The following is a 24,971-nucleotide window of genomic DNA, read 5'->3' as shown; positions in this document are numbered from 1 at the left end:
TGAAAAATTGTCAATTCATATACATTGTTTCTTAACTCGTTTGTTTTGTTGAGACCAAACTGCAAGCAGTTTTGGTAAATAATTTGTTCTTATTGTGACAAGATTTTCGCTCTCTATGTTCAGACACAGCGAATAGGTTGACGAGGGAGCTCCAAGCTACAGAGAGATTGGACTCCAGACTAGTCAGTCAGCTGAAGACAAGGCAGGCTGGTGTCGGGAAAGAACGGGGGCCAACAGAGGGCGCTGTGCATAATGGCGGGCTCATGAACGGCGGAGACATCCCAGATAGGTTACAGGTAAGAGTGAACATATTTTACTAAAAAATGAAATTCTGGCGAACCCTATTAAACCCAAACTTCTTAGTCATGATCCTTGTTTCCTTGAGTAAGGATATTTGTGATGGCTTTTCATTACCCATGACTAAATGGGCACCCGTCGGAGTAGAGATTATTACTGTGATTGATTAACATTGTCTGTCGGGGCTGCATACTCCAAAGGAGCTGACTGATAGTTTCAGAACTAACTTTTCTTTAATGAACAGGGGTTAGAAGCAAGTACAATTGGGGCGATCACATTTTTTCTGTTGTGCCCCCCCCCCCTCCCCCCCTGCCCCCAGGATCTGAAACAACCTGTCTTACATCAAGCAATCACCTTCTATACAGACTTCAAGACCTCACTCAAATCTCTCCTGCTTACAAGAGCTACTGTATGAAGATGACAAGAGCAAGCTAGTCGAAACATTGAGACCAATTAAGAACTTACTAAAGCTAAAGTAGTAGTCCCAGCCGATTTTTTACCTTCTGCCCAGGTAGTAGTTAAAAAGCAGGACTTTCCTTTTCAGAACTGAGAAGTCTCCCCAATTCTCAAAATCTATTCCACGTAGAATATATAGCAAGACAAGCTCTCAAAAGAACACAATCTACCTGGCAAGTAGATACACACATGGTGTTTAAACCGCAGACCAAATATATATTGATACCTCACCGATAAGCAAGACAAATTCTCAAAAGAACAAAATCTACCTGGCAAGTAGATATACAGATGGTGTTTAAACCGCAGACCAAATATATGTTAATACCTCACTGATAAGCAAGACAAATTCTCAAAAGAACACAATCTACATGTACCTGGCAAACAGATACACACATGGTGTTAACTAAAACACAAATATATATTGATATCTCACCATGCAATGCCTCAAATCCTGTATACATAGAATTGCTACGATTTATTTAATTGGTATAAAATATAAAGGTTTCCTGATAATTTTGATTTTTATTACTGATAAATTACTTAACCATATTTTTTGATAGATGTTTTAAAAAAAATCACAGAACTCAGGAAAGTACTGAATATACAGTGCTAACACACATCAGTGTAAATGGGTAAAAACAAAATGAATATTCATTATTTTTTTTATTCATTTTGGTTTTTACCCATGTACATGTACACTGATGTGTATTAGCTCTGTATACTCAGTACTTACCCGAGTTCTGTGAAAAAAATCACAGGCATGTTACTCGGGTGGGATTCGAACCCACGACCTTTGCAACTCTAGAGCAGTGTCTTACCAACTAGACCACTGAGATTGCCCGTTGGCTAGAGGCAGTCCAAATCCTATGTTTTTGCAGCGGGTACTGCAACAAAATTAAATAGATAATAAAAAAGATTCAACATCTATTAAATCATTGTTTTTTTATTAAAATTCCTAACAAATATTTCCTTTACTTCCAGGCGGTGCTAAACAGACTTCATAATGAATATTCATTATTTTTTTAATTCAAATTCCCACCAATATTTCCTTTACTTCCAGGCGGTGCTAAACAGACTTCATAATGAATATTCATTATTTTTTTTATTCAAATTCCCACCAATATTTCCTTTACTTCCAGGCGGTGCTAAACAGACTTCATAATGAATATATTCATTATTTTTTTTATTCAAATTCCCACCAATATTTCCTTTACTTCCAGGCGGTGCTAAACAGACTTCATAATGAATATTCATTATTTTTTTAATTCAAATTCCCTCCAATATTTCCTTTACTTCCAGGCGGTGCTAAACAGACTTCATAATGAAGGTCTGCAGGTACTCACCCTCTCTGATCTGAGATATCTCCGTCAGCAGACCTCACCTCGGCCGGACGTCCAAGACGGGACGGACGTCCGGACCCTACAGGATGCCTGGGAGGCTGAGAAGCAAGCATTGCTAGATGCCATTCAGGCGTTGAAAGATTTAATCTCAGAGGCTAACAAGGGACAGTGGGTGAGTGAAAATCTGCAAATTTTTGGAGGACTGTATAAGATAATAACATATCTCCGTGTCAGTGCAATGGAAGACTTTGGAACGCTAGGTGGCAGCAGACATACCAGGTAAAATACCATTGTTTCTGTAGTTCTGACCGGTTCGCACATTACCAAAAAGGACAATGGAATGTTGTGGTGAGTCTGTTGCGACCTAGCGTCCCAGAAGTCCCCTATTGCACTGCAACTTTGTTGTTCCAATTTGAGGTTGAACAGAGAAAAAGTGCCAAGAGCGGGATTTATACATGCAACCTCTGGATTAAAAGGCACTGGACACTATTGGTAATACTCAAAATAATTGTTAGGATGTAAACTTACTTGGTAACGATCAATGGAAAGCTGTTGATAGTATAATAAATTTTGAGAAACAGCTCCCTCTGAAGTTTTTGAGAAAGAAGTAATTTCTCACTAAAATATTTGAATTGATTTTGAGGCCTCAGCTGAGGTCTCGAAATCAACCATCTAAAAGCACACAACTTGTGTGACAAGGGTGTTTTTTTCTTCCATTATTCTCTTGCAACTTCAACGACCAATTGAGCTCAAATTTTCACAGTTTTTTTTTAATGCATATGCTGAGATACACCAAGTGAGAAGACTGGTGTTTGACAGTTACCAAAGGTGCCCAGTGTCTTGAAATTGAAGGTTTTTAATCTTGTAAGGATTTGTATTGTTTCTATTGTGATGCGCATCTGATCGTATTAAAAAAATTTGCGCAAAATCATTTTGAATATTATTTGACATAAACAGAAGGAGAAGTCTGATGAGTCAGATTGGCGAGGCAAACTGCTTAGCGCCATCCAGTCTGTGTTTAACCGAGAGCGTGACGCGCTCCTCGCTGAGCTACGCACCCACGTCATGTCCAGCGGCGATCGGGACTTGTCTCAAGTTCAGCAGCTTGAGAAGAGGATACGAGAGCAGGTAGGGTCACACGTTATGACCTTGAGGTCAAGGGTCATAGGTCATTTGGAATTTTATGCTGGCTGTACGGCATAAGAGCAATAATGAAATGTGTACTACATGTATGTGCAGTTATGTCTTACAGTGCCAGCATATGATGGAGTTAGAAATTTCATACCTTTGGGGTTTCAGGGGTTTTATCGTCTAGACCAAGACAATAGTATTGTATTTGTGGAACATCCAGTATATCTGGGGATTCAACCTCTAGACCAAGGGTAGGTAAACCCACTACCCATTTGTGGTAATGTAGAGAGCCCTTGAATTCACCAAATTGTAACACCCAGGAGGTTCAGAGGGCTTCATCCTCTAGACCAAGGAGGGACCCAGGCCCACTACCCTAGTCTTATATTTGCGTTGATGTAAAGAATCTCTGAAATGTAACAGTAACACCCAGGAGGTTCAGGGGGCTTCATCTTCTAGACAAAGGAGGACCCAGGCCCACTACCCTAGTCCCTCATTCATGGTGATGTAGATAGATGGTAAATCATCTGGAATGTAACACCCCAGAAGGTTCAGGGGGCTTCATCCTCTGACCAAAGGGAAGTCCCCAAAGTTTTCTACTCATTTTTTAATTTGGGTATCAATCTTCTCTTCCAGGAGCTTCATCACAACTCATCCATGGAGCAGATCTACACCGCGGACCGCGCATCCCTCCTGGCCGAGATTGAACATGTGAGGGGCGCACTCTGACATGACTGCCATGGAGCTTCAGGAGCAACGGCAGAAGCTGACGTCGCAGCTGAATAGCGTCGAGGAACATGGCACCAACCGGGAACGGCAACTCAAGAGACAACGTGAGCACACAACCTGTTTTTATTCTGTTCTATATTGTGTAACTCCCCTCCCCTTACCCGAGCCAAAAACATACAAAAAATCGACAAGAAAACAGCAAAAAAAAAAACAAACAAAAAAGTTTTATATTCAAACGGTTTTCTCAAAAAGCTCCTAGGTACATTCTCATTTTCTAATTTTGTTTGGCGGAGTGGTTTCTTGCCTTGCCTTCCACCTCTGGAATACTGGTTCAAATTCCAAAGGGGGGCACTATGTGGATTGGGTTTTCAGTCCCTACTTGACTGTGTAGGTTTTCCCAGGACTAATTATTTGGGGTTTTCCTTCCACATCTTAAACTGAAACTTTGATAAATAAAAAGGAAATAATGAAAGTACTCTGATTCTCAACAAGGTAACACCTCTCCCTTCTAGCTTGTAAGAATGCAATTTTGTAATCCCGGGGGTCTTAAACATTGGTAAACTTAAAAAGCTTCTCATTTTGTTTCAGTTGAGATGATGGAGCACAAATACCGCCAGGAGCGAGTCTTGGTTGAGGACCTTCAGACCTCGCTGACCGTTGAGAAGGAGAAGGTCTCCCAGCTTGCCGACGCCCTGAACAGGGAGAAGAATCTCGTCATGGAGTTACAGAACGACATCTCAGAGCTTCAGATCAGGCTGGATCGCTTGACGAGTAGCAAGGAGAGACTGGAGGCCAAGCTTGCCGAAGTCACGTAAGGAAACATTTCTTTCCTCGTGTTTTTTGTTTTGCACCTCGGTGACAACATTTCTGACCTTTCCCTTGTTTTATTCTCACGCAAGATTTAAGATTTCTCAAGTTTTATCAGGAAAAAAAAAAAGGGAAAAAAAAAATTCTTGCCACTGCAGTCTTTCTTTAAAATAAATTAACTTTAAAAATAAATAAATCATTTCAAGAATGTAATCGATAATAAACCACAAAGGAAACTAATATGGTAATTTTGGGGGTTTGGGGTTGAACAAAGAAAAATTGACAGGAGCCGGACTTGAACCAACGACCGTGGGACTAAAGGGCCGGGCGCCCGACCAACTGAACTATCAAGAATATAATCAGTTAGCTATGAAGTTCAAAAAAATTGTATCACGAGATGCAGTAGTTGTTAAACATTTTGAAATCTTCTCTGTACAAAATAATTGCTTTTTATTTCCATGTTATGGTTAAAGCAGATTTAATAATAATAATAATAATAAACCGTTCTTATAAAGCGCATTACAACACGGAGTCCCCAATGCGCTGTACAAAGTAAAAAAAAGAAAAACAAACAAAATTATATAGACTTTAACAAGTGAGTTTTGAGAACGCGCTTGAATAAATCCAGAGTTTGTCTTCAATCTTCTGATAAAGTCCCTGCCAAAAACTAGTTGTAACTTTAACCAAAGCTTTGGAAGCCGTTTTCCTGAATGTGGTCTTTCCTTTGCTAGATGATTTTGTGTAGACATCCAGAAGAGCTGTATGCGTTGGAAACTTTGTTGACTGTGAAACTCTTTTTAAAGCGGATTGGGTTGGAGAAGGGGGCGTTGATGGGAAGGGTGGCATGAAGAGGGTGGGGGGGGGGGGGGGGGTCAGGTGATTAGGCTGCTTCTAACACTCAAGATGATGAGCTGTTGAGGAAGAGCTTAGAGCTACAAAGACTGCTGAGAGTTACATAAACAGTTTTAGATACCGAGATCATAGATTTATTTCGCAAATACCCATTGTGCAAACGCTAGCTGTTTAATGTGGTGCATGCTGGTCTAGCTAGTGATCAAACTTGATCGCTAGCTAGAGTAGCATGCACCACATTCCACGTCTAGCGTGCGAGAACCAAATATTTGTGATAAGGTCTATGCTGCTGCCATACTTAGGGTGCGTTTTGGCGGCTGTAACCAATAATTGTTTCTGACGTCATAACCAAAACGGTAACCGAGCTCACAACTCGGTTATCGTTCAGTCTGAACAGCAGAACCAACGACCAACAACCGAAACAGTTTTTGGTTACCGCCGCCAAAACGCACCCCTGGTCTGGCTTCCCTAGTGGAAATCTCATACTGAATTCTGATTCTTATTCTACTGGAAAGGAACCAGACTATTTTCCCTTCCAGCCTCAGTTTGAATTAGGTTATATCCAAAATGGCGGCTACAACTGAATCATCTTCAAGCATTAAAGTATAAAACCTCCTTAGCAACATAGGTAGCCATAGCTGTAGCCACCGAATTGGAAATGGCCTTACATGTATAATAGTTCCAGTAATCCCCAACATATGTATCATTTAATGTGCATGACAGGTTTTCGCATGGGTTGTGGCTTGTGTCTAGTTCATTCATTTACAGTTCACGGAAATTCACAACATCAAATCCATACGTGCCCTATTAAAACAGAGTAAAAATATGTATAGTTTTTCGGAAGACCCAAAGTAATTGATTTAAAAAAACATTCCATCATCAAACTTCATGTCAATATTTTATCTTGTCATACTGTATTAAAAAAATTCTTAGAGAATAATTTGGGTAATGATTACAAATATCTAACAGTTGTGACTGACAATCCATTGCCATGCAACCAGTATTAATCCGCAATTCCCTTATTTCTTCCCGATCCTCGATTTGACCTTTGCCCTTTGACCTCACCACCAACAGTGGCATCGCCGAAGGAGTTTTGTAAGTCTGCGCTAATAAAACGCATTAAATCTTGCATCATACATGTACCATATCCGGAAAAAAAGCATGGACTTAGCACTAATCCACTATTCTAACAAACATTGCTAGAAAATTGCATACATGATCTCAAACATTTTTTTGTAGGAATGTTTTTTATAGATAACTGACAAAAACAAAATCCACTCAACATTTATCCGAAAACTAACACAAAAGTCAGTATTTGTTAGGGGCATGTTGCTTTGCATGTTAACTTGTTAATGTAAGTGTAATGCTTGTGGTTTGCCAAACTGCATGTTTTGGGAGACGTTCTAGTTTTTGTTAAATGTATGGTAGGAGCTATGTGTATGGTTCCCAACAGGTCAGTGTAATAAAGTGGGTTAAATTGCTTAAAGGCAGTGGACACAATTGGTAAATACTCAAAATAATTATTAGCATAAAACCTTACTTGATTACGAGTAATGGGGAGAGGTTGATATTATAAAACAGTGTGAGAAACGGCTCCCTCTGAAGTGATGTCGTTTTTGAGAAAGAAGTAATTTTCCATGAATTTGATTTCAAGACCTCAGATTTAGAATTTGAGGTCTCAAAATCATGCATCTGAAAGCACACAACTAGGTGTGAGAAGGATGTTTTTTTTTCGTTCATAGTTATCTCGCAACTTCGATGACCAATTGAGTTCAAATTTTCATAGGTTTGTTATTTGATGCGTATGTTGAGATACACCAAGTGATAAGACTGGCCTTTGACAATTACCAATAGTGTCCAGTGTCTTTAATGAGAAAATATTAATTTGCAAGCAGGGTTCTCACCAGGTTTTTTTCTCAGAAGTGGGGGGCATTCTGGGCCAAACTATTGGATTTTTGGCTGAAGCCCGCTGATTTTAAACAAGATCTTTGGAAAGTTTTCTTCCTTTTTTTCTTGGATTGAACAGCCCTCTTGTGTAATCTGGGGTGGATTTCACAAAGAGTTAAGACTAGTCTTATCTCGAGTTAGGACTAGCCATGATTTTTTATATCTCCTAGGACTAGTCTTAACTCTTTGTGAAATCGACCCCTGGAGCATTCTTTATGGTTTTAACTTGATCATGAAAGCTGCTAAGCAAACTAGCTAAGCAGGGAAAGTGTTTCACTTACCAGCAGAAATAGCACACCGGCTGAAATGCAGTGTATCTTTCAATCATTTTGCTCATGCGTGGTTCCCTGCTATACTTTTCCTTGGCACATTATTTCTGCTTAGCGATAAATTCTGCTTAGCAGCTATTGTGAAATTGGCGGCTGGCTAGGGTGAGGCAGTTTACCAAACATGTATTGGTAAATAATTACGTCACCCTCACCCACATTTGCTGTGCAACATTTGCCTATCCGTTCAACTTGCCTTACTTAGTGTACGTAACTAAAATCACTTATTTCAATATCCAAAGGCCTTTTAATGACAGAAACTGATAACTCTGACAAGACTGTCAGTAATTTACAAATCTTACATAAAAATGATGTGATTTTTTTTTCATAAACCCTTGTTAAAATCATTTTTTTGTATAGGCTTGTAACCATTGAAGTCAATCTAACTGTAGTGGGTATTGGTTTAAGTACAGGATTGGTGGCCGGTACTAATGCAGGAGGGGTCAAAATCTTTATGCAAGATCCTTGTTTAGAAATGTCGTAATTCTTGCCTAAAGTTGGGATTGTTTGTTAATGTGATTTGGTGTATGCAAGCCTCTCATGGATGCTGTTGACACAGATGTCATCTCTGGCATGTTGATTGTTTTCTTTTCTTTCCAGGTTGTCATATCATTATTTTGTTTACATTTACGTTGTTTATGTTTTCTTTAATTTTCAACCTCAGAATTTTTTGCATTGTTACACTTTTTTTCATGGTTTTAGTTCATTTTGATGTGTAGTAGTGTACATGTTCGTTTGGTGTATTATTTTTTTTCTTTTAAAGTTTTAAAAAGATTCCTATTCTTGGTTATTTTTTGCCCAAAACATTCCTGTTTGTTATTTTGTTCAAGAATCACAATGAATATTTGGCTGTTCTTTCCCCAGAGCGCAACTCGAGTCTGAGAAATCACACACGAGGAGTCTGCAGGAGACTCTGGAATCGGAACAGCAGAGTGTACAGAAACTGCATGAAACTTTGGATACAGAGACACAACGGACTGCTCAGGTCAGACTGAGAGAACAAACCAGTGTAAAGGTACGTGAACCCAACCCCCCACCCCTCGACAAAAAGAAAAAAACACAAAATTGTTAGTGCCTGACGTTTCGACCCTACCAGAGTCTATCTTTCTCAAAGAAAAAAACACAAAATAGTTAGTGGCCTGCCAGTTCGACCCTCGCAGAGTCTTTCTCAAAGGAAGGCGCTGATGGTTGGTAAAATTTTGTAGGGCTGCTGAAACAATCCAAATTGGCTTATCAAATTTTTAAGATAAAATTAAGCAGGGAACTTGTAAAGAACATTTACAATGTCATTTTGGCGATTAACTTTTGCAAAAATGGGATGTGCTGAGCTAATATTTGTATTTAACAGCCATGATATTCTTCTTACTTTAGTCTGATTCTGATTTTGTTGCCCTTGGAAAAAGACTGAAAAGTTATGATAAATAAGGCCTGAAAAGTCTATCGGAGCCTTCACCATGTGTACATGGATGTCAGTCATTGTACTTGATAAAATGTTCATACTTTTTCCAAAGACGGAACATGATGGTTGACTTTAGCAGGCTTTATGAAGGCTGGCATAGATTTATGAACATGTGCTGCAAGGTTGTACAGTTTCATTGCCTTTTGGATAACACCTCCTTCTTCGCATCCTCTTTCTTCCAGGATCTAAGACACGCCTTAGAAGATGAGAGGAATAAGATGGTGGAGACCTACAAGGAGCTAGAGAAGGAGAAGATCCGAGCCGAGGCCCTTAAAAGGGAGCTAGATGCGGAGAAAGCTAAGTCCTCGAGTGTGGTCAACACGGAGAGATCCAAGACCTCCGACCTCAAGACTGCCCTGGATATTGAGAAGACGAGGTGCCAAGAACTTCACTCTGCGTTGCATGTAAGGAGGAAGTTTGTTTGTTTGTTCGTTTGTTAGTTTGTATTTCTATTCATACAAAAAACAATTTCAATTAATAGTATACAAGACGATAGACCTAACAAAATAGACTAAACCAAATTATACACATGTTGAGTCCAAAATTAAATAAATATGTATGAATGGGGGTGTTATCGGGGAGAAGGACTTCTGTAGTGGAGCATCTAAGACTGCGTCAAACTACAAATATGTAGATAAGAGGAAAACAATTCATTGGATATCACTCTCTTCTTTGATCCGCTTTATTCTGTTGAACCCTAATGGTAGCAAAATCCTGCGTAGGAAGTTTTCTGAATTTGTAGGATACAGCACTTTTAGTTGTATGCAAGTTGGCAAAAACAAAACTAAAAGCCACTGTTTGGTAAAGGTCCACGAGAAGAAAGTTGCTAAGATGAAAGTAACTCAGAGGAGCTGAAGGTAGGAATTGAAAATAAAGCTGATGGAATTGCTCTTTGCTCTACATCTCAGCATATCAAGAGTGTTTGGGTGAGAAGAAGCAGAAAGTCTGGTTTCACGCTCAAATATCCTGATAGGAGGTACCAGGTCGGACACACTGGTGGCTCATTCCATTTGGGTGTTGAGCCATCAAACAAATAGAGATATTGGAGGTCTCCAGTCAAAGATGCTTTTGGTTAACACTCCTCCTATCCATAACATTTGTGTACAATCTCGTCCATTTTGAATCCATAAGTCCCAGGCAAAACACTGGGGTGGTTTTAGAAGGGTTTGGAGTGGCTAGGGTCAAATATTTAGGCCAGTTTCTCCTAAAGAAACAGTTTCTGTTTTAACTCACAAAAGAAGAGCCCAAACAGTTATAAATACTAACAATTATTCATGAATGTTTCAATTCAGAGAGAGCAAGCTCTAAACACCCAGCTTCACGAGTCCCTTGACCAGGAACGCAGCGCCTACGCTGAAAACTCCCACTACGAGAAATCCAACATTGGGGAGCTTCAGGCCCTGCTAGACTCGGAGAAATCCCGGAATCTGGACCTACGGAGCAAGGTGAACCAGCTGGAGAACACCATCGCTGGGTTGGAGTCGGTCTCAGACGGTCAGAGGAGGCGGAGCTTGGAGGCGTTGGAGGAGGAACGAGCGGTCTGTCGGCAGCTTAAGGCGACAATCGATAGCTTACAGGTGATTGACTCATTTTTGATTTTATATTCATAAATACCTCAGGCAGTTTTGCTATTTCTATTGGTGGGGGTGTTTAAACGGTTGATAATGTCCAGCTGGAGCTGTTTATATCCGGCTGGCTTCTGCGTGTCAGACGCTCAAGTTCATGTTTCCAATTTTATTACGCGGAACATCAATGAACATTTATATTGTAACTCTCACTAATGTTTTGCACACTCTTTAAGCAACTCCTCATTACTTTGTTCTCCTTGCAGGTCCAACAGGATGATGTGAATCGCAAACTCTCCTCGGAGCAGGAGAGAGTGACGCTGGTCCAGCAGGAATCTGAACGTCTGAAGGCCAGCCTCCTGAGCCAGAAGGAGGAGGGGCGGGAGAGAGACATCATCAGGGAGAAAGAACGACAGATTGAGAGGCAGCGACATCGAGAGAGGGAGAGGGAACGGGAACTGGAGAGACAGAGACAGGTGAGGAAGGGGAGTGGGTTCTTCTGGAAGGCAGACAGGGAGGGCTGGGAGGGTCATGACTAGAGACCCGTAAGTCTGTAGCTGGTCGACAGCATCTTTGTACTGTCTTGTTTTCTTTTTGTCTTCAGCGCCTTGTATCCTTGGCAGTTTGGCACTTTACAAATACAAGTATTATTATTATTATTAGATGAAAGAGGGCTAGAAAAGTAGATACGATAGAAGAGAGGTCTTTGAGACACAAGAAGCAGACCGGGTTCCTTGACATGCTTGGCCTGGGGTTAAGGGCTTTGGTTCTGGTGGCTTTGTTACCAGGATGTTGGTTTGAATCCCGGTCATTGCATTTTTGTCCTTGAGCAAGACGTTTAACGTTAAGTACTGCTGTTCATCCAGGGTAAATGGGTACCTGTGAGGGCAGAGATAGTTCTTGTTAAAAAAAAAATATGTTATGCAAGTCGCCAGACACACAAGGCCTGAAGGCCACTTCAAGGTGTGGGCTACAATTATTTTTTTCCAGAGGCCATTGCTACCTACTCCTAGGCAGCACAGGCTGTATACTCACAAGGTAGCTGAGATGGTTTAGAGTGTGAAATAAATGGCCCTGGTTTAATAATGTATAAGTGCCATGAGTGTCACTAAATGACTGATTTATTTCAGCGCTACAAAAGAGGGTGCAAGATGGATTCTGGAGCTCTGCATTTTATTAAAACATAAAATATGCATGGGCGCCATTGCAGCAAACAAAAGTGTTGTTATCGTTGATCATTGTCTCCAATGACTCATTGTTTCATCAAAAGAGTTGCTTGCTGTAATGGTGTCCAGTGCAAGTCTCACATTTTCCCATCTTATTCCCCATCTTGCCCCTTCAGCGCTTTATAATCTTTGGTATTGAACAGGCGGTAACTTAAACTTATCCTCAAGCTTTTTAGGTTTTCTTTAGTTATCTGGGGTTCAACCTCTAGTCACCATGATTTACCGCTTGTTTAATTGTGCAATTCTTCCTTACTGCGTCTTTTGTCCTTATAGAGTGATTTCAAGTTAGAACGTGAGTTGGACAGACAGAAGATCCAGTCCTTGGAGGGAGAGTTGGACGAGACGAGACAGAGTCATGAAAAGACGTCTAACGAACTGGAGAAACTACGTGACGCTCAGCGACACTTCACTCCGAGGGTCACTGAGGAGGAACTACAACAAGCCTACGATGAGGTACGGATGATTCTTATTGCTGATTAACATCAATACAATACAGTCATACACTAATAATAATATCGAAGTCTTATATAGCGCACGTATCTACCACACAAGGTACTCGAGGTGCTGAGTATATACAAACTTTCAGAAAGATAGGTTATTGAAGTGATGAATTCTGAGACCCGATTATTTAGCACCTTATAAGGGGGTTTACAAGGTGCTATGGCGCATACAGCAGCCACAGCCAGGAACACCGGGGCGAACCCCTTCTCTTTTCTATAAGTGCACTGGGTTCTTTTACATGCGTTACACAACACATGGGACCAACGGCTTTACGTCCCATCCGAAGGACGAAGCAATGGTTAAGTGTCTTGCTTAAGGACTGGGTTCTTTTACATGTGTTACACAACACATGGGACCAACGGCTTTACGTCCCATCCGAAGGACGAAGCAATGGTTAAGTGTCTTGCTTAAGGACACAAGTGTCACAGCTGGGGATTCAAACTCACACTCTGCTGATCAGAAATACCAGAGTTTGAATTCGGTGCTCTTTTAACCGCTCGGCCACAATACTTCAACAATGCAAAAGCATTTATATAGTGCTCTTAAAATAACTGTATCACAGCGCTTTATAGCAAGCAGAACAATAGCAAAAAGAAAGGAAACAAAATTAGGATTCAAATAAATGAGTCTTAAGCCCTGTTCATAGCTCCTTCAGATGTGAATGCGAAGCGAATATGGACGTCACATGGCTGTTTTCGCAGCAAATGTCTCGCAGCTCAACTGTGGCGAATTAATCGTTGCGGATCTGTGACGTCAAAATTTGTATCGCTTTTGCATAACAGGAAGTATAAACCGGGCTTTAAGAGATTTTCTGAAGGCTGCCAGTGATGGAGCATGGCAAACGTAATGAGGTAACTTGTTCCACCTGGTTGGCTAAGCAGCATAGAACCCTTGTTCATCAGATAATGTGCGAGTTTGTGGGATGAAGAATCATGTTCCACTCCTTGCTGGAACATAATGGTATGATACATTCTTAAAGGCCAAGTTGTTCCTGACTATTCTTCTGGGGACTGTTTTCAATCCATTAGGCTCCGCCCACGGTGCACTTGTGAGCAAGAACATGTGTGCCTCTCCAATGCCATTCTGCACAACTCTGCCGCGCGTGCCAAGACTTTATAGTGTCGGACTTTTGGTTGTGCAATGGGTTGTGATTGGTCAATACGCAATGGGGCGGAGCTTAATGGATCGGTCTATTATTTTCTGGTTTGACATTGTTGATCTCATTTTGGTTCTTGTAGGAGCTATCCAGAGCCAGTCCGCGTCACAGTCCACATTCCACAGTCTACGCTTCTCGCCTGCAACTCTACAAGGCTCAGCTGGAAGCAGTCCGACAGCGTCTTCAGCTACTTGCAGTCAGACAACAAGAGGAGGTCGCTAGACTACACAGGTCAGTTTGATAAGGCCAAAAGGAACCCTTATGCAGGGTGCGCCCGATTAGCTTCCCCATGTTTACCTGGCTTTACACTCGTGGTAGACGCGAAAGGAGGCTAATCGAACGCTGCTGTGATTTGATTCGCCTGCAGCCGGAAACGAGTATCATGTGATGGCTAATCGAATGCTTTCGTGCAAGTTATACTGACACGTGTAAGCTAATCGAAATGCACCGAATGTGGGCACACTTTTGCTGTGCATGGCACTGTGTGGCCCTGTTTTGGTAGAATGTATCTCAAGAAAGTCCACTTCAAGAAAAACGGTTTGAAGTTGAAATAAGTGCCTTTTTATTTTTAATTTGTTTTATGTTGAATTTTTTGCTTAAATGGTGTATGACATAGAGATACACTACTTTACTATATTTTAAGCTAACGTAAGTGTGACATACAGGGTTTTTGTGAATTACAGCAACAAACTTAGTCATTTTGAGACTGACATACAGAGTGTCACTCATTGCCTGGTATTTAGATTTTCAAATTCGAAAACAGCAGCCTCACTTTTCGGGGAAATGGCTTTATCTCAAAATCGTGAAAAAAATTAGTTACCATGTTTCACCAGGGTTTTATGTTGGCTTTAAATTATAGCTTAACTTCCGAATCACAAAGATTTCAGATTAATCTGAAGATGACTCATCAATTGACCGTATTGAATATGTGACACACCGTTCAAACATCTGCCCTACAACATGGCGTCTGTGCGCGTGTGCGTGCATATGCAGTTCAAATCAAACTGGGAGTGCTGCTTGCTGCATGCTTCATTGATGTACGCCCCCCTGATGTACGCGTTTAGACGCGCATACGGCTTGCCCAACAAGATTGCGACTTTCATAGCAGCAAAGGGGTTATTCAATACGGTCTATATCATTGTATTTATTTTTGTCTTTTGACACTGCATTGTGAAATTTATTTATACATTTTATTCACAGAGTTGGTCTTGAGAAGGATCAGCAGGAGTTGACGTCTCTGCAACGAGGTCTCACGGAAACACTCTCGGAATTGAAGCAGCTTCATGCATCTCTGGCTTTGCACTCCGAGGTGAGAACCCTGTTTTTACCAAGGGGATAAAATGTTTGGCTTTACCCATACAGGGTGTTATGGCGGAGCGGTTTAGAGCATTGGACCAAAGTTTGTGTTGTCTAGTCATCAGAGTGTGGGTTCAAATCCTGGTCATGATCATTGTGTTCTTGAGCAAGATATTTTACAACAATTGCGTCTCTTCACCCAGGGGTATAAATGGGTACCTGCGAGGGTAGAGGTCGATATTGTGTTTTGGAAACATCTTCAGAGCACCACAGCTACCCATGGAGCTGAGAAAGATTACAGAAATGTTACGGGCCCGATGACCAGGGCACTAATGAAAAGTTATTACATTGTACACCGATGTGTGTAAGAGTAAAATAAAATGTTATTTGTGAACCCAGTTGGAAATTTACCATCTATTAAACTGCTTTTGCTTAGCTCAAAGTGCTCTCGAATGAATTAAAGGTCTAGAGCGTAGACTTGAAAACTTATTTATTCTCCCTTTTTCTTCTAGACTATGCCAGTGACTCAGAGTCCGTCACCATCCCGATTCAACGATCGCCTCTTGGTTCAGAACGCTGAGTTGAGTAACTTTGCCTCAAGGCTGAGTGAAGAGAAGACTGAGATGAGATCTGCGCTGGCCAAGCTGGAGGAAGAAGTCTGGAGGTTCAGACAACGAGAGGCTCAGTTAGATGAGGTAAGAAACCAGGAAAGTAAGAAGCCAAAAAAGGCAACCTTGGTGACGTCAGTAATGGGCATTTTCTTCAACCTCGGCTTGGGCTCTGGCTTGGGCTCTGGCTTGGGCTCTGTCATCCATTTAGAAGCAGTGTACATTTTGTACGGTGTTTTCAACATCAGACAGAGCTTGAGACGGAGCCTAAACCGAGGTTTGGAAAGATGCTCTCTTACTCAGTCTCAAGTAGTAATAATAATAACAGGTATTTATAGAGCGCTTTTGCACAGGTTACCACAACGCTTTGCAAGAAACAGTACAATAAGTGAATAAATAAAGGCACTAATAATGGGAAGACAATTGGTCTTTAACAATCAACTGTTGAGCAGGAAAGTTTTGAGATGTTTCTTGAAAGCTTTAAGTGACTCAGCTGAACAAATTTGATGAGATATAGAAGAGTTTGCGGTAACACCATGTAATAACAATCTCTAAATGAGTTGGGGTGGTTCTGAAAAGAACCGTTGGGTTAACTTGAAATTTGATGAGGGAGACGGTTATCGGTGCGGGGCATGTGCGTAGAATGCACCTTTTGGGTTACCGCCAAGATTGTATTGTCTGAACCAGAGCAAAGGCCAGGTCGTTTGGGTTGGTAAACCTTGATGAGACTGGTGAGATATGTAGGAGCGGTATTGTGAAAACATTTGTATACGATGGTGAGGATCTTGAAAACAATTCACTGATGGACTGGAAGCCAGTGGAGGTGATGGAGGAGTGGTGTGACAGGGTCAACATGAGTTTTTGTGGAATCACCACATCATTATCATTATTCTAACTTTTTTTTAAGGCAACTCGACGTTCCTTAGACAACACGGACATCGCGCTAGCTGAGGAGCGAGCCATGTGGAGCCGAGAGAGGCATGCCACTCAATCAGCACTGCAGAAGTCCGAGTCCCAGATTGCCCACCTAAAAGCCCAGCTACAGCATGAGGCAGCCAAGAGAGACGAAGGGAGCCCTCACCTGGGGGGAAGTGGAGAGTTTTCCGAACACCAACATTTGAAGGTACACTTCATGGTATTTATTCTTGATTTATACCAGGTTACTAAATTACTCAAAACATATATTAACATAAAAACTTAATTGGTAACGAGCAACAGAGCAACGGAGAGCTAAAACAGGATGAAACTTTGTAAGAAAAAACTCCCTCTGAAGTAACATGGTTTAGGAAAAAGTGGTAACTTCTTATTAAAATATTTTAGTCCGAGATCTTGGGTATCTGAAAACACACAAATTTGTGCAACAAGGGTGTTTTTACTTTCATTATTTTCTAGCAACTTCAATGACCGAGCACCAAGTGAGAATACTGGTCTTTGACAATTACCACAGGTGTCCAGTGCCTTTAAGTATTAACTTGTGACTGAACAAGTCTTTGTGCAAGATAAGAAATCTTTCAAATGGTTTATTAATTTTTTCTTCAATTATCATTCCAGTTGCAGAAGATGTACGGCAAGTACCTTCGAGCGGAGAGTTTCCGTAAAGCTTTGGTCTACCAGAAGCGCTACCTCCTACTCCTCCTGGGCGGATTCCAGGATTGTGAGCAGGCTACGTTGCAGCTGATCGCTAGGATGGGGGCGTATCCAGCCCCAGAAGACCTAGAGCGAAGATCGAGGCACAGCAAAGCATTCACCAGGTTCAGGAGCGCTGCTAGAGCTGTCATAGCTGTGTCAAGGTTAGTTGCTCTAGTTTCATGCATGATTTAGACCTTTCTATCTAACATCACAGCCTGAGTTTTTGCCAACCGAGATTGAAAAACTAAGGAAAGCCATAAATGCAAAAACAGATAGCCACAGTTTGTGGAAATGTTACACAAATCAATTCAACAAATCCAAATATCATATTGCTTCTGTGCAAAAACAAAATGCGTTTCTCTGGGTTAACCACAACGACCAAAACACACAACAAAAGAAGTAAGATAATCTAAAATCTAATCATGATTCCAAAATGTACATTATCCAGAAATCTTTAATATTTTTCAAAAATTGATTTGTTTTTGTTTTTTATATTCAACTTTCTGCTCGACAGACTCAAGTTTTTGGTGAGAAAATGGCGACGCGCCACACGGGTCGGTACCCCTGTCGCGACCGGTACCCTCCAGCCAGACCTCACATCACCCTCCCCCAGAGGGCTCCCTTCTACTTCTATTCCCTCCGTCAGGGTCACGACCCCGGTCCGAAGCACCCAACCCAGGGGTGCTTACCTCGTCAACGGTGCTTCACCGCCTGTTCGTGATGTCACTAGGACTACGACGTCGCGGACAATCTTCCAAAGCAGTCACCATCGGGCAAGGTCTTCCAGTCCTGTCTTATTTCATGGGTAAGCTTTGATTCTTGTCTTGTGAATAAATCATATGTTATGAGTAATTAATAAACTCTAAAACTTCCATTAAGCTCTTGTTCTTATGTACATCTTATATATCACAAATCTTCCAATGATCTCTTTTCTAGGGAATAATTCATATCCCAAACTTTCATTGAGCTTTTGTTCATATCCCAAATTTTTGAAAGGTCTTTTGTAAAACTTGTTAAATTTCCATTGGGATAAATAATTTTATTTGGTTTTACCCTTTGATGTGCATAAGCACTGTATGCTCAGTATTTTCCCGAGTTCTGTGAACAAAGCATATTACGTGGGTATCATTTGAACCCATGACCTTTGCCCGGTAGATAGAGGCAGTTTGATCTTGTTTGCCAGAGTTGGAAGCAGACCATTCAGTCTTCATTTGAGCATGAGACCTCAGTAAAAAATATTTGTAAGAACTGCAGATTTCCTGTTGATCACACTACAGTGCGTCGTCAACATCACCACGTCCTGACGGCAGACCCTCAGGGTATCACTCCACCTCTCATCTTGACAGAACCCTGAGCAGATCCCTGGACAGACCCCTGGACAGACCCCTAGACACAACCCTGAATGGAGACCCAGAGGCGTCGTTAACAAACTACATCCAGAAGCTTGAGAATCTTCAGCAGAGACTTGGAGCTCATATCACAGGTAAAAAGAAGTTTGTTCCCCCACCCCCGTTTCATTTTTTTAAACTAGCAAGAAGATAAAAACATGGTATTACCGCAAACTACATATACATTGATACCATGTGTACCTCACCATGCAATGGCTCAAATCATATATACTTGAGTATTATGGTAACCCCCATAAACATTCCTTAAACATTCCTTAAACTATCTCAGCTCCCTAGGGAGTATACAAGAACCATCTCTGCCCTCACAGGTACCCATTTACATGTACCCCTGGGTGGAGAGAAGCTTATGGTCAAGTGTCTTGGTCAAGGAAGCAACTATCACGACCGGGATTCAAACCACACTCTGCTGAGCAGAAACACCAGAGTTTAGTGTTCTTATTGACGGCCACATCATCCCACTAGTTCTAGTATAGCGCATTTTACAATAATGTAACAATGCACTTTGCATTAAGTGCCCTGGTCATTGGGCCAATAACATTCCTGTAATCTTTCTCAGCTACCTGGGGCGTGTACAGCCTGAGCTGCAATGTCAAACACATGTTTTTCAAATGCAATATCAACCTCTACCCTCGCAGGTACCCATTTACAACCTTGAGTGAGCAGTGCACTGTGTAGATGTATTCGTCATATTGATACATGTAAATTTAAACATTCTTCCCGACAATTTTAGGAGATGCAAGATACTCCAAAAGGTAGTGTCTGAAGAAGTCGACCCATCTCGCTACCTACATGTACGCTGCTCCCTAACCACCAGCCTCCTAATGAACCTCTGTGATGGTCCCTGGTCAACTCCTACATACAACTCTCAGTTGTACATCCATCAGAAAGACATTGGCCTTAATAAGATGTGGTGTGAGTAGAAGTAGTAGACCCATCTGCTACAAACAACTCTCACTTGACGCTGGTAGCAAGCCGATCTGTATGCCAATCAGAAAGAGTGTATGGCCTTAGTAAAAAAAAAATGGCAGGGCCCAATATCATTCAAGGGTGTAAGCACAAAAACTTGCTAAGCATGGAAGCATCTTGCTTAGCTGAAATAGGTAACCATCCAAAATACTGTACTTTACATTGCTGTTACTGGTACTCCACTCGTTTTATTTTGCCTAGCATTTTGCCAAGAAGTGCCGAGTTTAGAAATAGAGTGTCTAAGTACACTAGAGAAAAGATATAATAGGGCATCCAAATAGCATATCCAAAATATTTGGAGGACTGGGAAAAGGACAATTTCTGGCTATTCCTTTGCTACATGTTTTATTTGTACACCTGTAGGTTCTTGTTCTGGTTTTTAATACAGTTGAGAATTATTTTTTAAAGTATTTTGTGTGCTAGGTCATAGAGCTCGGAATATTACCTCAAACCTACTTTGAATGAGTTGATTCAACCTTATAAGCAATAAAAAAAAAAGTAGCAGTTTTATTTAGTGATTTTTTGTGTGAACCATATCCATATTACTTGGGCAAACATTTGTGGAAGTCGTCAAACTTTAACAAAGAAGTTTTGGCCGTAGAACCCCAAGCCAGAAGAATAAGCTGAGTTCACTTACACACTTCTTCAACAAGTTTTTACATTAACAACTTATCATAGTTAAGATGCTGTGCTTACATTAGTAGAGTATTAGAGGTTGAATGTAAGAAAATCATTTCCAGGGCCCAATTTCATAGAGCTGCTTAAGCACAAAATTTTGCTTAAGCGAAAAAATCATTGCTTAGTAAAATCAGATTACCTGCCAAGAGTCCACTCAATTGTTATGCTAAGTAAACAACAGCTAAATACCAGTCACAAGCAATGTATATGGCATAAAATTTTGGCCAGTAGCATGTGTAAAACAAGCGAGCTATTTTCTTGCTTAAGCAAATTTTTTGCTTAAGCAGCTCTATGAAATTGGCCCCAGACCTTTTTTTGTATATGTCAGCAAAGATTGTGCCAAACGAAATAACTTTATAAGCGTTTCCTAGATGTTGTTGAAAATTAAAAATATTAAGAGGGAGAGGGGTAGGCCCTCTGGATTGTCCTGCTGTAGTCAATATCAAACCATGGAATCAAAGTTTGTTTACAAAGTGGGAACCAACAGTCGGCTATAATATTTTTTGTTGAGTGAATGCATTTGAAAATGTTATCATTTTACAAGACCGTGTATTTTCTTGGTACCATACACTTTGTCGTCTACACTCTAAGCTCAACTGTCAGCCAATGGCTTGCCTTTGGGGGATCTCTACTGTCGTCTACACTCTAAGCTCAACTGTCAGCCAATGGCTTGCCTTTGGGGGATCTCTTTGAGGGCACTGTTTGAGCTTGTCTATTATAAGTAGGATTTGAAACTTTGCATGGTGGAAATAAGATAATTATGGAAAGGTTTGCGGTAACACCATGTAATGACTATCCCGAAATGAGTTGGGGTAGTTCTGAATAGAACCGGTTGGTTTCAACTCAATGTTTCGTTCAGTATGCTCTGATCGTCTTCTGGAGTAAGCATTGTCTATTATAAAAATACAACCAGCAAAACTCGTATGCTATGCATTCTACTGACAAAAACACTTGCACAGCTGCAATTTGCCACCCACAAAAAATTGCTGAGCGCATGAACTTCTGTGATTTTTCTGTGATTTCTGAAGTACTCAGCAATCCAAAGGGACATTTTCCAAGCGTTTGTGAAATCAAAATGCAAATTGTTGAACTACGTCTGTGAGGCGCTATAATTATTAACTTTTTGTATCAAACAAGGTTCTTAAAAAAGAAAGAATTCAAGACAAAAAACTCAATAAGCAATAGTGATACTATTTTGGTAGTTGGCTTATTTTTAAAAGCTGCATTTGAACTTCAGTTGTGTTGCATTTCCCAGTTTGTAGTAACAGTTCATTATTTGGTTAGTTCGATTTCCTTTTCACTTTTTTTTTTAAAGATATGTAAATATAATTTGAAACATTTCTGAAAATGGCTGTATATACTGAGCTTGCTTGTAAATTGAATATAAAAATGAATGAGAAATTTATGGGAATTGTTCCCAAAAGTTAGAAATGATGAATGCAGTATTCAAAAAGTAGAGGAAGTTTTGGTGCTCAGAAAAAAAATCTTGTCAGGCAGTTTTCTTTTTTTCTTTTCCTGAAAAAAAAGTGTACTTAAATTGACATTAATGTAATATGCAAAACACAAAAGCACACATTCCAAAGTAAATTAGTAACAGATAATATTTTTTAAACTAAGGACATACAATCTGCCGAGATAACTTTGTACGATTTGTAAAACATTTTAAACGTTTCAAATTTAATTACAAATTTGCCGTCTTAATTGTAAAATAAACAAACATGCTGTTGTTATTCTATGCATGGCTTGCCATACTGTTTTAAAAAATAGGAATTACTTAAATGATGTTAACATTTCTCAGTTTTGAGAGTTGTGTTGTTAAAACCAGAAGCAGAGTGGCACATAGAGGACATTTTTCGAAATCTTGGCTTCAGTTTCCCTTTGGCTGTGACTTTGACGTCATAGGTTAGGGCTTAAGAAGCCATGTTTAGAAGTGACAACTTTTTGTCAAAGTCAAAACCATGGTTCTTAAATGGCTACATTGTACGATTCATCGACTCAGTGGTTTAAGGTCAGTGGTTAATTGCAACACTTGTTATTGTCCAAAGTGAAAAATGGACACAAGTTTGAATAGTTATATCAAAATTCGAAAGTAAATGTTTTTCTTAGAAACTGAATGTTTCTTGTTGTCCAACATTAACTTTGAAGACCACTCTTGATCAATAAACTTCAATTACAAGTAGCTCCTACATGTACATATGCAAATGCAGTGTTTTGAAATCAATACAAACTGCACAAACATCTTGAGTCAACGATTTTCATCATGTTACCGCCATCTTTGTCTTGTTCCCTGTGTGAGATAGCAATAATGAACACTGATTCCCAATGTGCCAACTAGGATCCAGACTCTCTTTTCAGTCAAGCCTCAGTTTTGGTACATAGATTTTGAATGGGTGAAGAAAAGAAAAACCAAGATGGCGGCATTATGATAAGGGTCTACGGCCATTTTGGACACCACAGCGTGGGTCTGTTTGGAGCTCATAAAGAAAGTGCATGATTTGTAAATAACTGACCAAGCCCAAGCCCCAAGCTGTGGTTTCGAAAATTACCTATGATCACTTCTGGTATTTTGTCATTAAAACTTATTTCACAATCAAGGCTTTAGTTTTACGAAGCTGTTGTTTGGGGAGGCATATTTTCCTGAAATGTATCACAGAAATAAATTAAAGATTAAATGTTAACATAATTTCATAATTTTTTTGTTAGAACGATTGTAAAAAGCTAATATTTATATTAATGCAAACAATGAATGCCATGCAAGTTAGCAGGTAATACTGTGCCAGTGCTATCAATAGAACCATGTATTTCAATAACCCTTCTACTCTTTGTACCATTCTCAAGCGAGTTTGTCAACCCTCCAAAACCAAACAACGGCAAGGAGTGTGTAGGTTAGCGGAACTTTGCACAGAACTAATATGTGTGTACTGCGTGGATGTATTCACCACATGATATTGCAGGCTGGCTTAGCTTATCGTTTAAAGACAATGGACACAATTGGTAATTGTCAAAGACCAGTCTTCTCACTTGGTGTAGCTCAACATATGCAAAAAATAACAAACCTGTGAAAATTTGAGCTCAATTGGTCGTTGAAGTTGCGAGATAATAATGAGAGAAAAATACACCCTTGTCACACGAAGTTGTGTGCTTTCAGATGCTAGATTTCGAGACCTCAAATTCTAATTCTGAAGTCTCAAAATCAATTTCATGGAAAATTACTTCTTTCTTGAAAACTACGTTACTTCAGAACCGTTTCTCACAATGTTTTATACTACCAACCTCTCTCCATTACTTGTTACTAAGTAAATTTGTATGCAAATAATTGTTTTGAGTAGTTACCAATAGTGTCCACTGCCTTTAAAACCACAGTGGATGATGTTGATTGGCCAAGCAGTAGGAGGGTTAGGTAATGTAAACATGCCTTCTTAACAGGGTTGTGAACTTTGCTGTTTATGGCTACATATTTATAACATAGTTTTCAAATCAAAAATGGCTTTTTCAGTTACCGTTGTCCGTTTTCATTGTGAGTACATTCCTCAACCCTCCGTTCAAAATCTTTCTTAAACTCAGTTTTGAAATCAAAAATGGCTTTTCAGTTACCGTTGTCCGTTTTCATTGTGAGTACATTCCTTAACCCTCCGCTCAAAATCTTTCTTAAACTCAGTTGAAACTCTCAGAGAGTTCATCAAATTTGAAGACAATTTATATTTTTAGCGAGTGGTTAATTTTTATTTGACAGTACAACATGTGAATTAATTTGACCTATTTTGAATGTGCATAGATTCTTAATAAATGAATGTTTTTATAATGACATGCACTTGTTCGGTGGACAATTTGTTTGCCTTTTGGAAGCACTTTTTAAAACCTTTACCATACTAAAGGTATGGTTCCCTGACACTCCCTTCACAAATTAAATTACTCTGAGCAGCACCAGTCTAATATTTACACATAGCCTCAGTCTGAACATATTGGGCTGTATTGGCATTGGTTTATTGCACTTAATTTGATTGAAATGTTTTCATCATGAATATTTTTTTATTACTAATAAAGCAGAGAGATATAACTAACAAAATTACACTGGGTAAGCCTTGCCTTTTTTGTGTAAATACCCTTGTTATTTTTCTTATTTTTACACCAAAAATACAAGGCTTACCCATTGTAATTTTTCGCCCCTTGTGATTTTTCCTCATTTTTACATCAAAAATGCAAGGCTTACCCCTTGTAATTTTTTTCACTTTTAAAACAAAAAATGCAAGGCTTACCCCTTGCAAAAATGAGAAATATTACAAGGGGTAAGTCCAGCTGGTGATTTCACAAAACTCTTCCGAACTTAGGATTTATCTTAAGAGATAAGATTATCGACAGCAGCATTTTCAGCCATTTTGGGCCTAAAATTGAAAAAAATGATGGGGGTAAATCCAGCATTTTTAGCCATTTTGGGCTATAAAAACCTTGTGAACATTTTCGTGAACAATTTGATAAGTTCACAAGGCTATATCATGTAAAATTTGATTAGTTAATATTTTCATGTAAAATTTGATAAGTTCTCAAGGCTATATATAGCCTTGTGAACATTTTCATGTAAAGTTTGATAAGTTAACA

The 24,971-nt window shown here is 39.9% G+C and overlaps 1 protein-coding gene across 1 annotated transcript in view; it reads left to right on the top strand.

The window, feature by feature from the left end:
- Positions 1-24,180, top strand: part of LOC139948693 (uncharacterized) — a 122,725-nt gene extending 98,545 nt beyond the window's left edge. The window contains 20 exon segments of the mRNA XM_071946939.1: positions 124-296; positions 2,053-2,265; positions 3,051-3,221; positions 3,858-3,938; positions 3,940-4,054; positions 4,539-4,761; positions 6,684-6,704; positions 8,747-8,897; positions 9,524-9,745; positions 10,634-10,918; positions 11,173-11,382; positions 12,406-12,585; positions 13,872-14,020; positions 14,990-15,098; positions 15,598-15,780; positions 16,601-16,816; positions 17,245-17,483; positions 17,837-18,127; positions 18,600-18,805; positions 19,462-24,180. Coding sequence (XP_071803040.1) covers positions 124-296; positions 2,053-2,265; positions 3,051-3,221; positions 3,858-3,938; positions 3,940-4,054; positions 4,539-4,761; positions 6,684-6,704; positions 8,747-8,897; positions 9,524-9,745; positions 10,634-10,918; positions 11,173-11,382; positions 12,406-12,585; positions 13,872-14,020; positions 14,990-15,098; positions 15,598-15,780; positions 16,601-16,816; positions 17,245-17,483; positions 17,837-18,127; positions 18,600-18,805; positions 19,462-19,487 — 3,464 coding nt within the window. The 3' untranslated portion in view covers positions 19,488-24,180.
- Positions 24,181-24,971: the final 791 nt, after the last annotated feature.

Source organism: Asterias amurensis, chromosome 16 (assembly GCF_032118995.1).
Source record: "Asterias amurensis chromosome 16, ASM3211899v1".
Lineage (NCBI taxonomy): Eukaryota > Metazoa > Echinodermata > Asteroidea > Forcipulatida > Asteriidae > Asterias > Asterias amurensis.
The sequence above is the reverse complement of the archived record's forward strand: the minus strand, read 5'-3'. Positions and strand labels throughout refer to the sequence as shown.